This window comes from Salpingoeca rosetta, assembly GCF_000188695.1.
Source record: "Salpingoeca rosetta unplaced genomic scaffold supercont1.7, whole genome shotgun sequence".
Lineage (NCBI taxonomy): Eukaryota > Choanoflagellata > Craspedida > Salpingoecidae > Salpingoeca > Salpingoeca rosetta.
The window spans coordinates 558156-572592 of record NW_004754927.1 but is presented as its reverse complement, the minus strand read 5'-3'; the positions used below and the strand labels follow the sequence as shown (position 1 = coordinate 572592).

General features: G+C 57.5%; 3 protein-coding genes across 3 annotated transcripts in view; 2 read left to right on the top strand and 1 right to left on the bottom strand.

The window, feature by feature from the left end:
• The window catches only part of PTSG_11974 (AGC/DMPK/GEK protein kinase), a gene marked incomplete at its 5' end in the record, with an annotated part of 10268 nt that extends 2342 nt beyond the window's left edge, over positions 1 to 7926 (top strand). The window contains 14 exons of the mRNA XM_004995690.1: positions 154 to 268; positions 407 to 489; positions 654 to 743; positions 992 to 1897; positions 2122 to 2721; positions 3070 to 3306; positions 3556 to 3721; positions 3951 to 4000; positions 4216 to 4344; positions 4512 to 4613; positions 4847 to 4978; positions 5234 to 5630; positions 5833 to 5935; positions 6151 to 7926. Coding sequence (XP_004995747.1) covers positions 154 to 268; positions 407 to 489; positions 654 to 743; positions 992 to 1897; positions 2122 to 2721; positions 3070 to 3306; positions 3556 to 3721; positions 3951 to 4000; positions 4216 to 4344; positions 4512 to 4613; positions 4847 to 4978; positions 5234 to 5630; positions 5833 to 5935; positions 6151 to 7333 — 4293 coding nt within the window. The 3' untranslated portion in view covers positions 7334 to 7926. The remainder of the gene's footprint in view (positions 1 to 153; positions 269 to 406; positions 490 to 653; positions 744 to 991; positions 1898 to 2121; positions 2722 to 3069; positions 3307 to 3555; positions 3722 to 3950; positions 4001 to 4215; positions 4345 to 4511; positions 4614 to 4846; positions 4979 to 5233; positions 5631 to 5832; positions 5936 to 6150) is intronic.
• On the bottom strand, positions 7779 to 11774 carry PTSG_03159 (CAMK protein kinase). The gene is made up of 11 exons (XM_004995689.1): positions 11412 to 11774; positions 11102 to 11210; positions 10509 to 10812; positions 10234 to 10293; positions 10024 to 10105; positions 9709 to 9828; positions 9310 to 9412; positions 8958 to 9082; positions 8658 to 8749; positions 8395 to 8459; positions 7779 to 8109 (listed from the first exon to the last, which is right to left on the bottom strand). Exons 1-11 carry the CDS (start codon positions 11669 to 11671, stop codon positions 7996 to 7998), a joined length of 1434 nt encoding a protein of 477 aa, XP_004995746.1. The 5' UTR covers positions 11672 to 11774; the 3' UTR covers positions 7779 to 7995.
• Positions 11775 to 11855: 81 nt separating this feature from the next.
• The window catches only part of PTSG_03158 (uncharacterized protein), a gene marked incomplete at both ends in the record, with an annotated part of 3005 nt that continues 423 nt past the window's right edge, over positions 11856 to 14437 (top strand). The window contains 4 exons of the mRNA XM_004995688.1: positions 11856 to 12232; positions 12342 to 12411; positions 12518 to 12910; positions 13227 to 14336. Of these exons, the coding sequence (XP_004995745.1) occupies positions 11856 to 12232; positions 12342 to 12411; positions 12518 to 12910; positions 13227 to 14336 (1950 nt within the window). The remainder of the gene's footprint in view (positions 12233 to 12341; positions 12412 to 12517; positions 12911 to 13226; positions 14337 to 14437) is intronic.

The following is a 14437-nucleotide window of genomic DNA, read 5'->3' as shown; positions in this document are numbered from 1 at the left end:
CCCCACACACACACACACACACACACACACACTCTCTCTCTCTCTCTCTCTCTCTCTCTCTCTCTCTCTCTCTCGCCGTCACGCACATGCGCACACACGCACACCCTCACGCACACACCCTCACACATGGCGCGCGACTGCCTGCATGTGCAGGACCTGATACGGCGGCTGCTGTGCGATTCGTCGAAGCGGCTGGGCCGCCACGGCATTGACGACTTCAAGAAGCACCCCTTCTTCAACGGCGTCAACTGGGCTGCAATCCACACAGGTCCGTCCTGTGTTGTTGTGCACATGCACATGTGTGTGTGCGTGTGTGCGTGTGTGTGCTTTGTTGAAGAGCGTTGATTCCTTGAACTATTTTTGGTCGAACTCGCTTACCTGCTCCCCTGTCATCTGTGTACGACAGAGGAAGCGCCGTACAAGCCAACGGTGACCAGCTCAACAGACACCAGCAACTTTGACCCCGTCGAAGACCAGCCGGCACCAAGCGTACGTTGCATAAGTGCACCCACGCCTGCCTTGCTGTGCATGCCTCTTGTTGCGTCATTCATCCACGCCACCCTCATTCACGCACCGGCACAGTTGCCACTACCCCATACACTCACACTCGCCCACACATCCCCCTCCCCTCTCTCTCAATCCTGGCATGGCAGGCCAAGCGGCCGGCAACAGGGCGCACTTTTTCGGGCATGCATTTGCCGTTTGTTGGCTTCTCCTTTACATCTCGCCGAACAACCATGGCTGTGAGTCAAGTGCACGTTGGCGCTTTCGTGACACGGTGCAGGGCATTGAGACCTGCGTTCACTCCCAACTTCAATCACTAACATCAGGCAAACGTGCATGTGTGCGTGCGCTATTTCAGTGCACGCATGCACACAGTAGGGCGTTCCTTTTTCTTTTTCAACACAATTCCATTTTCAACCCAATGCTTGACCCACAATGTGTGTGTGTGTGTTTGTTTTGTTTTTTTTGTTTTTCCTTTGTTTCGCAGGAGCTTCGGCGGAGTTCGAGCGACCTGCTTGACGTGACGTCGCCGAGCAGGAAGCTGCAGCGCAACAACAGCCTGCTCGTCAGCACAAACCAGAAGCTTGAGCTGCGTGTGCTGGAACTCGAGCGACAACTGCAGGAGGCAACCGGTGGTGGTGGGAAGAACAACACGGACAACAGCAGTCATGGCAGTGGCAGTGATGAGACAGCAGCGAGCGGAAAGAAAGGCGGGATTCGTCGCAGTCAGCGCCCAAAGTCTGTGCACCTGCGGTCGGCACTGAGCACGGACGGCTCGCAGACGACGCTTGAGCTGGCAGAGGCAAAGCGCAAGCTCAACGAAGCAAACGTACGCAACATGCGGCTGGAGAAGGAGATGGCATCGGTGAAGGAGAAGCTTGAGGCTGCAGAGACGCGCGCAGACGAGGCAGAGCACACGGCGGCGACGTTCAAGGCCAAGCTGGCCACGGAGGCCGACAACACAAAGACACAGCAGGAGGCAAGCGCTGCGGCGTCCAAGGAGGTGTCGAAGCTGACGCTGCAGGCGCAGTCGCTGGAGAGCGAGTGCACAGAGCTGCGTGAGGAGCTGGAAGACTTGCAGCTGCAGCACCAGCAGCTGAAGAAGTCGGCCGGCAGCAGCAAGGAGCAAGTGCTTGACCTGGAGGACAAGCTCGCGCACGCAGAGACACAGATCCGCCAATTGAAGCGAACGAAGGTGGAGCTTGAAGACAAGTACGACAACGCCAAGGAGCTGCTTGTGCTTGAGCAGCGGTCTGTGAAGGAGCTGACGGCCAAGCTGCATGAGGCCGGCAGCGTGTCGTCGTCGACGTCCAAGGAGGCGGAGCAGCGCACTGCGGAGCTGCGCGAAGCAGAACAGCGCATTGCCCAGCTCCAAACCAAGCTCAGGGAGCAGGTGAAGCCGTGTTCTTTGCGTGCCTTGTGTTGGTTATGTTGTGAAAATGAGAGCATCCCTTTGTGCTTCCGTTGTGTGTGTGTGTCTGCCGGCTGTTTTGTTTGCTGGCTGTTGGCCGTTGCATTTGTGCGTAAGCTGTTAGCGTGCCTACTTACACGCCGTGAAACACTTGCCTCTCACGCACTCTTGCCCACCTCCCACCAATGGCCACGCCGCTGTGCCAGAACGAGGCGCACACGGCCTCCATCTCGGAGCTCGAGCAGCAGCTGCTGGGCGCGCAGGCGGCGGCGCGGCGGCACGACGCTTCGGCTGTGCAGAAGGCTGTTGAGCAGGCGCGCGAGCAGCACCAGCAGGAGAAGGAGCGCCTGCTGGCCACAAACCAGCGGCTGCAGACGACCGTGGCCGGGCTGCGGGAGGAGGTGCAGCTGGCCAAGGCCAGGAGCGACGAGCAGCAGACAGTCCTCAAGCAGCGCATCTCACAGCTGGAGGCAGACATGAAGGAGTCGTCCAAGCTGGCGCACGCCGAGCTGCAGCGCGATTTGGACCGTGCTGTGCGGGAGGTTGATGCCAGCCGTACGTCTGTCAAGGAGCTCGAGGCGAGCAACGACGCCCTCCGCGCCGACATGCAGACAAAGGAGGAGGACATTACTGCGTTGCAGGCGGAGGTGGAGCGGCTGATGGTGGTGACGGAGACGCAGGAGCAAGAGCTGGAGCGCTTGCGGTCGCAGTCGTCTGCCGGGTACGACGTGGAAGACACCCTGGCGGAGCTGGTGCAGCAAGTCAAGGAGTACGAGGACGCGCACGCTGAGCTCGACCGCCTCAAGGTGCGCCACTTTGGTTTTTCGCTGCTGTTTGTTTGTTGGCGGTTGTGAGGAGAGCCCGAGTGGCGTGTTTGCTGTTGTGTGGCTACGACTTGCATGAGAAGGACGTGCGTAGTTGCTTTCGTGGTCTTGTGATGCGCACCAAGGACTCGCTCTTGTGCTTGTGCATCGCGCAGCCTGATTTCAATATATGTTTCTTCGTATGCGTCCCATCATCACAACCACCATCACCACTCAACTGCTCATTCTCACACCCACACCCACCACCACCACCACCACCACCACTACCACCACTACCACCACTACTACCACCACCACCACCACCACCACCACTACCACTACCACCACTAGGCCGCTGTGGAGGCAGAGCTGCAGAGCTTGAAGGAACTCCGGCTCTCGCCCAAGACGTTCCTGGAGAAGCACCAGCGGCAGCAACGGCGCAACCAGAAGGTTGAGCGACTTGAGCTGCGGCAGCTGCAGCAGGAGCGCGATCAGGAGGCCCAGGCGAAAAACCAGGCCCTCGCCGAGCTCAATGCCCTGCGCGCCCGCCAAGAGGCAGAAGCACAGGAACTCATCGCCATCCGCTCCGTACGCTGCCCCGCTCTTGTTCCTTGCTCCTTTGCTCCTTTGCTTGTTTGTTTGTGTGTTTGTGTGTTTGTGTGTTTGTTTGTGTTCGTGTATGTGTATGTGTTATCGTGCCGCACCTGCCTGCTGCCCTCGATGGGTTTAGGTGCATTCGTGTCGGCTGTCACTTGTGCTCTTCTGGTGATGCCCCGTCTCCCCCCCCACCTCATCTCGCCTTGCCTCGCCTGCTGTGCCGTTGTTTCTGCTTGGCAGGAGAACAAAGCGCTGAAGAACGAGGTGAATCTGCTCGCTGAGGAGCGGGATCGCCTGCAGCATGACGCAAAACGACGCGGCTCGCTGTCCTCGGGCTACACCCTCAACGTCTCCCAGCAACACGACGCTGCCTCCAGTCGTAGCAGCACACACAACGGCCACACCGGTTCGCATCTTCGTGCCATGTGCTCTCCCTTCTTGCTACCCTGCACTGTTCCCTGTGCTTGCTGCCTCCTCGTCGACCCCATGCTGCGTGCACCTGTAACTCTTTCAACTTGCGCAGTCACAACTGCTGTCACAACTGCGTACCGGAACCCACACTGTCATGACCACTCACGTAAACCATCGAATGCGCATACTGTTTGTTGCTCGCTCTTCATTATCATCACATCCAGGCCGCGACTCTCGCATTTCTCGTGCATCCTATGCGGCTGGCCAGTTGAAGGTTCGCCACTGTCAGCTGATGAGCATTCCACATCACACCAAGCGCACATTGTGCATAACCCTAGCCACATACGATGCACACTCATATGCACACATTCACACACACGAGCACACATTCACACACACGAGCACACATTCACATACGCGCACACGCGCGTGCTTGCCTGCGAGATCACCATGCTAACACTGCCTCTGTGTGGCTGTGCTTGTGCTCAGGAACTGCCACTGGTGGAGGGCAAGTTGTTTGTCCCCAAGCCGGCCGGTGTGCGCAAAGGATGGCTGGAGGCATATTGCCGCGTGGAGGCTGGCGTCATGCGCGTGCACGCACTCAACACACGTCTTCAGGTCAGCAAGCCACTCTCTATGCGCGAGGTTTGCGGTTCACTCGGAAGATGTGTTCTCAGCGCGCGCGGGTGTTCACCTCCACATAGTTCTGCCTATGCGTACCACGAAGCGTGTTGAACTTTCCTCGGTGCTCACAGTTGTGTACACCCGCGTGCAAATTCATACAGCGCGCCGAGTCTGTTGCGGCGCTGGCACCGCTTGACTCTGGGATTGCACTGGCAAAACGCCATCCAATTGTCATGGTCGACCTCATCAGGAACCGCGTCGACGTGAGTGTTGTTTCTCCCTCTGTGTGTGTGTGTGTGTTTGAAGGTGTGTGTGTGTGTGCGTGTTTGTGAATGTGTGTATTTGAAAGTGTGTGTGTTTGTGTAACAGTGTGCATATGACAGTGGCTGAGCCCCATTGCCGCCTGTATGCAAGTGCTGGTGTCTGCGTACGCCACGCAACCTGCCTATTACACGCACAATAACCACCTTTTACCCCACCTTCCACGTATATGCAGGTGGACGCTGTGACCTCTGCGGATGTGATCCACGCCAACTCGCGGGACATTCCTCGCATCTTCAAAATGACGGTGGTGGAGCATGGCACGAACCTCAAGTTCACGCTCCTGTTTATGGCCCACGAAGTCAAGGTATCGTCAGTTTGTCGGCAACAGCCGCCCGAATTTCTCAGTAACTGCACGTTTATCACCCGTTTCCATTTGCCTGTTTGGTGTCGTCTCATCGCATTTCCCACGCCACACAAACAAACATGCCAAAGCGCCTTGATCGTGCTGTGCTCGTGTCGTGCTTCCCACCGCTTGATGACGCCATCGCACCGCCCCCTCTTCTGCATTGCCATGCTTCCGCCCATCCTCCCACACAACCACCACACCACCCACCTGTAGGCCCAGACCGACTGGCTCGCCAAGTTCCGTCGCTACCTGCACGCTGCCCGCAAGTTTGCACCACCGCTGGACGTGGTGTCGTCATCGCGTGTCGCGTCGTCACTCGACTGTGCGGAGATCAAGGCAGTGACGTGTGCCGCTGTCATTGACCAGCAGACGGCCATCGTCGGCGGGCCGTTTGGGCTCTTGCTCGCCAAGCTCAAGTCGCGCACGTTTGTTCCCTTTGCAGACTCGAAGCGCTTGACGCACGTCTCGCACGTGTCTGCTCTGCCCGACCAGAATCTGATTGTGGTTGTGTACGGCAAGACGCCCCAGGTTCGCCTCTTTGACCTCAAGGCGTCGATTCGGCGTGGCGACGAAGGAACCAAGCTGCCCGAGACCAAAGGATGCTCCCTTGGTAGGCTGTTCACATGTACATGCTAGCACAGAGAAAAAAAAGAGAGAGAGAGAGATAAGGGGGGGGGACAAACACACAGTCTCTCTCACGCGCGCACACAAACCTCACATTGACGTGTGATCCACAGCTCAGCCAGTACATGTGCTCACGCTCGAACTCTTTTGTGTGTGTGTGTGTGTGTGTGTGTGTGATGGATGAATAGTGGCGACTGGTGTTCTGAAGGGACAGGCTATTCTGGCTGTTCTCATCAAGAAAACCGTCCTCGTGATCCCCGTCGAGCCAACCGGCCAGCCAGACACGCCACGGTGCGCACACACCCGCACTTGGTTTGCTCTGCGTGTGTGTGTTGTTGTTGTTGTTGCTGCTGTTGTTGTTGTTGCTGTTGTTGTTGTTGTAGTAGTACAGAGATTCCGTCCCTTTACACTTCCACGGGATGCACACTTGACCCATTTTATGTTCGCTCACTCACACACTGACCCGCCGCCCACACCTGTATGGCTTGTGCACGTGTTAATCGCAGGGAGGTAGTGCTACCTGCGCCGGCCACGCTGCTGACGTTCCTGGACGGCTATCTTGCCGTTGCGTATGACTCAACTTTCACGCTGTACGACTGCGCAAAGCTGCGGCCGCAAACCCTCATCGCCCCCGGCTTTGAGTCGATTGAGTTTGCGCTTCCAAGCAACGCGGCAAAGCACGGGCTGGAGCCCCGCATGGTGCTTGATGTCACGCCCATGCGTGGGGCGGTGCGGGAGCTGCTGCTGTGCTTCAACAAGGTTGGCCTGTTTGTGACGGAGATTGGCTACCCGGCACGGGAGAAGCCGTACATCAAGTGGTCGGTGGACGCGACGTCGTTTCTGGTGCACGAGCAGCTGCTGTTCTGCATCGGCAGCAGCCATGTCGAGGTGCTGGATGTCATCACGGGCGAGTTTGTGCAGGTGGTGCACTTGCCAAACATGCGGCTGTGCAACCCGAGGCAGCTGCTGTTCACGGCGCAGGCGTCTGACTCAACCTGCCTCGTGCAGCTGTGGCCAACAGAGGAGGAGCCCTACTTCAACCTGGCCTACCTGAAGAAGGTTGGGCACGGCGCTGGCGCTGGCGTTGGCGGCGGCGGCAAGACCATGTCCACCAAGCACACGTCACGGCGCATGACGTTTGCGACGAGTGGGCGGCGCGCAAGCAAGGCCCCGCTGGAACGCCTGGACAGCAGCATCATCTCCACCCCGCGCGACTTTGTGCATGTGGAGCACCGTGGGAGCTCCTCCATGTTGACCGGCCACGACACCACAAATGCCGCCACAGCAGCAAGCAGCAGCAGCAGCAGCAGCGGCAACCGCTCGCACCTGCACGCGCCCATGCACCTGAGCCTGACACGGCCGCGACCAACCACGCCGCCGGATGCCAGCGGATACAAGACGCCTCCTCGCGTGCAGAGCCCGGCGTCGCCAGAACGCACAATCAAGCGGCAGCCGCAGCACGTGGCGCGCACGACGGACGGGGCAGAGAAGGAGGAGAGCGGTGCAGGTGATGAGGGCAGCGTGACCTCGCCCATGTCGCGGCGTGATTCGTTTGGGCAGCTGGCCACGCTGGTGAACGATCCAAACACGCGATTCACGGAGCTGTACAAGGCCATGTCTCGGCAGAGCATCTTCAACGAGGAAAGCGGCAATGATGACGACAACAGCGGTGGTGGTGGGCGATGGTGATGGTCGTGGTGATGGTCGTGGTGATGGTGCACCCAATGGCCGATCACAGCAGCGCGGGCGCGACAGCAGAAGACACCTTCCTTCTGATGTGTCAACTGATTTGGTGTAGGGAGCTGCATGTCTGTCCGCCTGTGTGTCTGTGTGCGTGTGTGTGTCTGCGTGTGTGTGTGTGCGTGTGTGTGTCTGTATCTGTCTGTGCGTGTGTCTGTATCCGTCTGTGCGTGTGTCTGTATCCGTCTGTGCGTGTGTGTGACGTGACATTTTCGCTGCTTCACTAGCTTCTGCTTCCATGTGGTGCCGTTGCTGTTCGACTCCGTACAGCTGAGTGTGTGCGCGCGTTTGTTCTGCTTTGTCGATACGAATGATGATGGTTTGGGACCAGCAAGCAAGCACGTTTCTGTGGTTTGCTTCTGTTTTGCTTCTTCTTCTTGTTTCTTTTGGCCCTGTTGCTTTTGTGGTTCCTCTTTACTGCTGACGTGGTGTGTGATTTCACATTCATGGTCAGGTGTCGTAACGTAATAATTGAATCCACGCATTCAGATTCAACCTCTCAAAACAAAGACGAACGACATGCTTGTTGGCATGTATGTGTGCATGAAGGGAACAATGCACAACAGGTGGAGGGTTGGAGGGATTGAGTTGCTTTTGTAAGGCGATGTTTCCTACGGTTCTTGCTGCTGTTGTGGCGGCTGCTGCTGTTGCTGCTGTTGTGGCGGGGCGGGCACGTTACCTTGCTTTGCGTGCTTACTGCCAGCGTCATTCTGCTCGCGCTGTTGCTGTACACACACGCATGTGTATGTGTGTGCGTGAGCGTGAGCGTGTGTGTGTGTCAAAATGTGAGCACGAAGTAAAAGCAAAACACAGGACCACGCACACGCACACGCACGCACGCACATGCACCCACACACACACACCCACACCCACACACACACACTCTCACTCACTCACACACCCACACACACACTCACACACACACACATACATGCACCCACACTCACACACACACGCACGCACGCACGCTCGCACGCACGCACGCACACACACCAGCCCGCTGGTGTTACCTTTCGGCGCCTCTCCATTCGTGCGCGCATGCGGCTGCCAGACGCCTTTGCAACTTTGGTCGCGTCTTGCATCGTCCGTGACGTTGCAGTTATTTTTTTGTTGGGGGGGGGGGAGGGTAATCGGTGAACGGCGAGAACACCAATAACAAAGCTGCCAACGCACAGAAAACACAAAACACAGACGCTCACGCGCGCGCAGGGTTGGACATTGTGGCAAGCACAAACACCAAACACATCAAACACATCAACTACGCCAGCCACACCTGCTTGTTGAAGATGATCGACTTGCTCTCTCGCCTGGTGTATATCCTCTCGTACTTGCTGGAACAAATCCGCAGCCTCCTCCTCACGCAGCCTGCAACACACACGCACATACGATTGATAAGGGTCAGAGACTCTGGCTGGCAACACACACATGCACATACACACATGCACACACACATACACACATACATACACGCATGCATACACGCACACACACATACACACATACATACACGCATGCATACACACATACATACACACAGGGGCAAATTAACGTGCAGCAGTTGTAGGGGTCGCACTTTCGGGGGGAGGCGAGGTGGCGGGCGGCGAGCTCGGGACTGCCGACGACCCAGGGATGCAGCAACACTTCCTCTGCAGTGAAGCGCTCCTTCGGGTCCACGCGCAGCAGCGAGCCAACGAGATCCTGTGCGCAGAGGAAGAACCACAACATGAGTTGTACCACTGCACGGCTTTGTTCAAACACGGCACGTGCTCCCACGGAGATCAAGATGGCGTGCACATTTGATGACACAACCGCTCACCCAAGTAGTGACCCAAATGCCACCATGCACTCACACAACCACACAAGGAACATAACCACACATGCGCGCACACAAACACACATACACAAACAACCACACACACACACACCTGAGCCTCCCGGGACACGTTTTCCTCTTGCTTGAAGCGGTATCGGGTGCCGAGAATGCTGGAGCGCAGCGTGGCGTCCTCCCACCACCGACGCTGTCCGCGCCTGGAAAGCGGCGGCGGCGGTGGTGATGGTGGTGGTGGTGATGATTGTGGTGGTGGTGGTGGTGGTGGTGGTGGTGGTGATGGTGGTGGTGGTGGTGATGATCATTGTGGTGGTGGTGGTGATTGTCGAGGTTGTCGGTGTGACCGTGATGGCCGTGTGTTGATTGTGGCAATCGTGTTTGAGGGAGAGAGGCGCGTTGGGTTGAGCGATGAGGATCGAAAGGGCAAAGCCAACAGAAACGCGAGAAGGAGCGAGAACAGCAATGGCAGGGCAGCGGGCGCAGGCCAAGAACTCACTTGAACGGGGGTCTGCCGGTAAGCAGTACAAACACGATGACGCCAAGCGTCCACATGTCCGTCTGCGTGTGATATGTGAATGGCGCAGGGCGGCCAGGCACAAACCGATACGCCATTCGCCTGCAATGGAAGTGTGCGTGCGTGTACATGTGTGCGTGTGTGTGCATGTGCGTGTGCATGTGCGTGTGTGTGTACATGTGTGCATGTGTGTGTGCGTCGCGTGTACATGTGAGTGTGTGTTGCGTGAAAAATGAGGGAGGCTACAACACAAAGCCCTGGACAGTTGATGTGAATCAGGAGATGCAATGGACGTACGATTGGTAAGCGTGGATGATCTCAGGGGAAATGTAGAAACCGGAACCGAGTGGGGTTGTCATTGGGCCCGTGCGGGCATAACCTGTTGAAGACAACGGAGCATTGTATGTGTACACGTGTGGGTGAGCACAAGTGTGCAGGCGTGTTGGCAAATGAGAACAAAAAGTGAGACAACTGGTGTGCAGACACACACGCGACGCGCACACTGACCAAAGTCGATGATCTTGAGATCCCACGGATCGCAGCCTTTGTGTGACAGCATGATGTTCTCTGAAAGAAGTACCAACACCAGCACAGGGATAGCGGCAGCAGCAGTACCACAGCTGTGAGCGCACGTGGAAGAACAGGAACGAAGAGGACTTCACACACATATACACACGCATACACACACATATACAGGTACACGCATACGCATGCACACACACACACACACATACAGACACCCCCACACACAAACTCTTCGGGTTCACGACGTGTAACCCAACCTGGTTTGAGATCTCGGTGTGCAATGCCACGCCGGTGCATGTACTGGAGTGCGGTGGTGATGTTGCGGGTAACGCGGCTTGCGTCTGCCTCTGTGAAGCGGCGAGCACTGCGCAAGCGGTCGAACAGCTCGCCACCGGTCAGCAGCTCCATGACAAAGTAGTACACGGTGCCGCTGTGGCACTCGTTGACGTAGACGGTGTACAGCGTGACAATGTGCGGGTGGTTACACAGCGAGTGGTAGTAGATTTCCTGGTGCAGGTGCTCCACCTCGCGAGGGCGCGCACCGTGGGTCAATGTCACCTCCTGGCAGTGGATGCCGGAGAGGGTGAGGGAGGGTGAAGGGTGAATGGTGGACGGGTGACGCGAGCGATGTGGTGCGAGTCAAGAACCTGTTTTGGCGGGGGGGGGGGTTGCAAACAAGCATACACATACACATACACATACACATACGCACACACATACACACATACACACACACACATACACACACACACATACACATACACATACGCACACACATACACACATACACACACATACACACATACACACACATACACACACATACACACACACATACACACAAACACACTTTGATGGCAACGGGAGTACCCGACAGACGATGCTTGGCGCGAAACACGGTTCCATGGGAGCCTTTGCCGACGTGTTCTGCAACTTCAAAGTGGGCCTGGATTGGGTCTCTGCGCACACCCGCGCACACGACGACATCAAACGTGTGTCATCAAAGGTGAACAAGACCACCAGCGATTCAAGAGAGAGGGGGGGGGAGAGTTGGGGGATCGCAAATTCACACACGTACAAACACACCCAAACACAGACACACATCCATGCACAGACACACGCACATACACAGACACACGCACACACACGCAGAAGCGAACCTTGGTAGCTGTGCGATGAAGGAGTGTAAGTCCAGGGTGTTTGCTTTGGCGTGCATGGTCTCCAGCTGTCCGGCTGGCTGCTGCTGCTGCTGCTGCTGCTCGGGCTGCTGCTCCTGCGCCTGTTCAGCGCCATCAACCGCAGCGGCCTCCACTGCCACTGCCTCGCCCACGGCAGCCTGCACGGGGGTCGCTGCCTCGTTGCCTGGATGCACATCGCGCGTCGCAGAGGACGCATCAGGTCCGCAGTCCATCGACGACATCACACCGCACCACAATCGCTGTTGTTCTTGTCGTCTATTGTCTTGCTTGCTTGCTTGCTTGCTTGCTTCTTGCTTGCTTGCTTGTCTGCGTTGTTGTTGTCGTAAGAATTGTGTGCCCACCACCCGACACACAAAGCGATACTTTTTGTTCTGCCGCAAAGTTTGACTTTCGCGCCACAACACAATGTCCAGCGACGAGGAGTTTGTGCCCGATGAGGCGGATATGGTGCTGCTGAGGGACGACGATGATGGTGATGAGGAAGGGGATGAGGAAGGGCACGAGGAGCCGCCAACCAAGCGGGCAATGCAAAGGACACGCAAATCTGCGCCCAAGCCCAAACCCAAGCCCGGCACGAAGCAGCACACGACCACGCAGAAGCTTGCAAAGGTACGTGCGCACCTCAAAGACTTGAGGGGTCAGCGAGGCCTGACAGAGAGGGAAACGCTTACGCTCTTGCATGTGTACATTGAGCTGAAATTGAAGCACGAGATGAACCGGGGGAAGTCCAACGGCGAGCCCTCAGATGGGCCGGTCGACCAACGTGTTGCTGAGCTACTGGGGTATGTTGACACTCTCTGCTATTGTTGTCTAAGCTGGCATGTGTGATCTGGGTCATTCGTAAGACCGTTCTCACTTGACTCTTGTCACCCCCTGACTTGGACAACTCAGGATTGGGCTGAGCACTGTGCGGCGGAAGTACGCACTGCTCAACAAGCTTTTTGAAGAGCACGGCGTGGATGTAAGTTGAGGAGGTGAATCTGCTGTGGCCGGCTCGTGCGCCAGTGCGCTGTTCATCTGCTCGTCTGTTCACGCCAGCTCACATGCTGTTTGCATCGTGCCTGCAGGGCCTGGAACGTCTCTTTGTTGAGAATCGTCGTGGCAAGAACACCAAGCTCCCGACGCGCGTTCCCACGACCAAGCGTGTGCTTCGTCAAGTTCGCGACTTCGTGCAGATGCAGACGGAGGCTGGACAGCGTGTCACAGCTGTGCAAGTGTTTAAGTTTCTGCGCCAGCACGGGCACGTGGACGTACAGCCTTCTTTCCTCGGGGATGACGATGACGAACAGGACAAGGCCGCGGCTCTGCGGTCGGTGCAGCGGTTTCTCCAGCGCGCAGGGTATCTCCGCCGCAAAAAGCACGTCGTGCAAGGAAAGCTCAAGCACGCCCGGCTGCTCGTGAAGTACCTGAAGGAACTCGACGCAAACAGGCAACTGTCGCCTGCCCAACGCCTCAGAGAGGTATGAGCACGTGTCTGTGTGTCTGTGTGTGTTTGTGTCTGCGTGTGTGTGTGTGTGTGTGTCTGTGTGTTTGTGTTTGTTTGTGTCTGCGTGTTTGTGTCTGCGCGCGCGTGTCTGTGTGTGTGTGTGTCTGCGTGTCTATGTGTGGGTGTGTGTGTGTGTGTGTGTCTGCGTGTCTATGTGTGGGTGTGGGTGTGTGTGCGTTTGTGTTTGTCTGTGCTGTGGTGTGGCTGTGTCTGTTGTTGCATAGTTATTGTTGTCACGAGTTTGCTGCGCGTTGCCCTGCGTTGCTCACAGTCCGTACCCTGTCCCGTAGGTGTACTTGGATGAATCGTACGTTGATAACAACAACAGCAACAACGATCAGGGCAGCCACCGCAAGACGAACCGCGGTCGCCGCTACTGTTTCGCCCTCGCAGTCCAGGGTCCAGACCCGCGCACTTGTGTTGACGGCGACCACGACGATCGCGCCCTTGCTGGGCCGGTTCCAAACTCGCCCTGGATCTTCGACCCAAGCAGCGGACCGCAGCGGGAGCGGCAGCAACGGCATGGGAAGCAGCAGCAGCAGCAGCAGCGGCAGCAATTGCAGCAGCACGGCAACATGCCACAGCAGTCGTCACGCAAGTGTGGGCGGTGTAAGCAGCCGGGCCACACCCGTAGGACATGCCCTGTTGCTGACGACGATCTCCCTCAACAGCAGCAGCAACCAAAACAGCGCCGTGCGCGGAGCAAGGCGCAGCGTGGGGCGTTTCACACAGGCGACTACCACAAGGCATTCAATGCGCAGAACTTCCTCGGCTGGTTCAAGGAGGCGCTGCTGCCAAACCTGCATCAGCCATCACTCATCATCATGGACAACGCCGCCTACCACCGCACCCTCCCGGCAGACACGCCAGTGCCCGAGCAGATGAACAAGGCAGACGTCATCGCGGCCCTGCAAGCGAGGGGTGTCGCTGTGAGTGAGACGGACTTTGCCAGCGAGCTCAGACTCCGTCTGCAGCAGTGGGTGAACGACAACGTGCAGCCGGAGGTTGTGCAGTTGGCCGCAGCCCAGGGCCACAGGGTGCTCTTCTCTCCGCCATCGTACAGCGACCTCAACCCAATGGAGGTGGTGCTGGCGCTCATTAAGGGCAACGTCGCTCGAAGGGGCAAGACCACCGCCACGTCGGCCACCTCGACCATCGATGTGGGCGGGTGTTTGGAGGAGGAAATTCAGCAGCTGGCACAAGACCGCGGGCAGTACCGCAAGGACGGGAAGACGCGCGTGCAGGCGATCATCGACTCGGTGGACACGCAGCTGGAGCGGCAGCGACGCATCCTCGATGAGAGGGAGCAAGACGAACACGAGGACGAACACGAGGGCGAAGACGAGGGCGAAGACGAAGAGGAAAAGGAGGGAGAAGAGGGAGACAAGGCAATGGAAGGGGTGGGAGAGGCAGCATCGTCTGCCACCATGCGCAGTGCTGCTGCTGCTGGTGGTGGTGGTGGTGGTGGTGGTGGTGGTGGTGGTGGTGGTGGTGGTGGAGT

Coding starts and splice junctions, on each gene's coding strand:
- PTSG_03159 (XM_004995689.1), bottom strand. CDS start 11,671: ATGTCGTCGATGGACTGCGGACCTGATGCGTCCTCTGCGACGCGCGAT. Junction 10,106..10,233: donor TCTCAAGATCATCGACTTTG/GTCAGTGTGCGC, acceptor TGTCTTCAACAG/GTTATGCCCGCACGGGCCCA. Junction 8,110..8,394: donor GAATGGAGAGGCGCCGAAAG/GTAACACCAGCG, acceptor GTGTGTGTACAG/CAACAGCGCGAGCAGAATGA.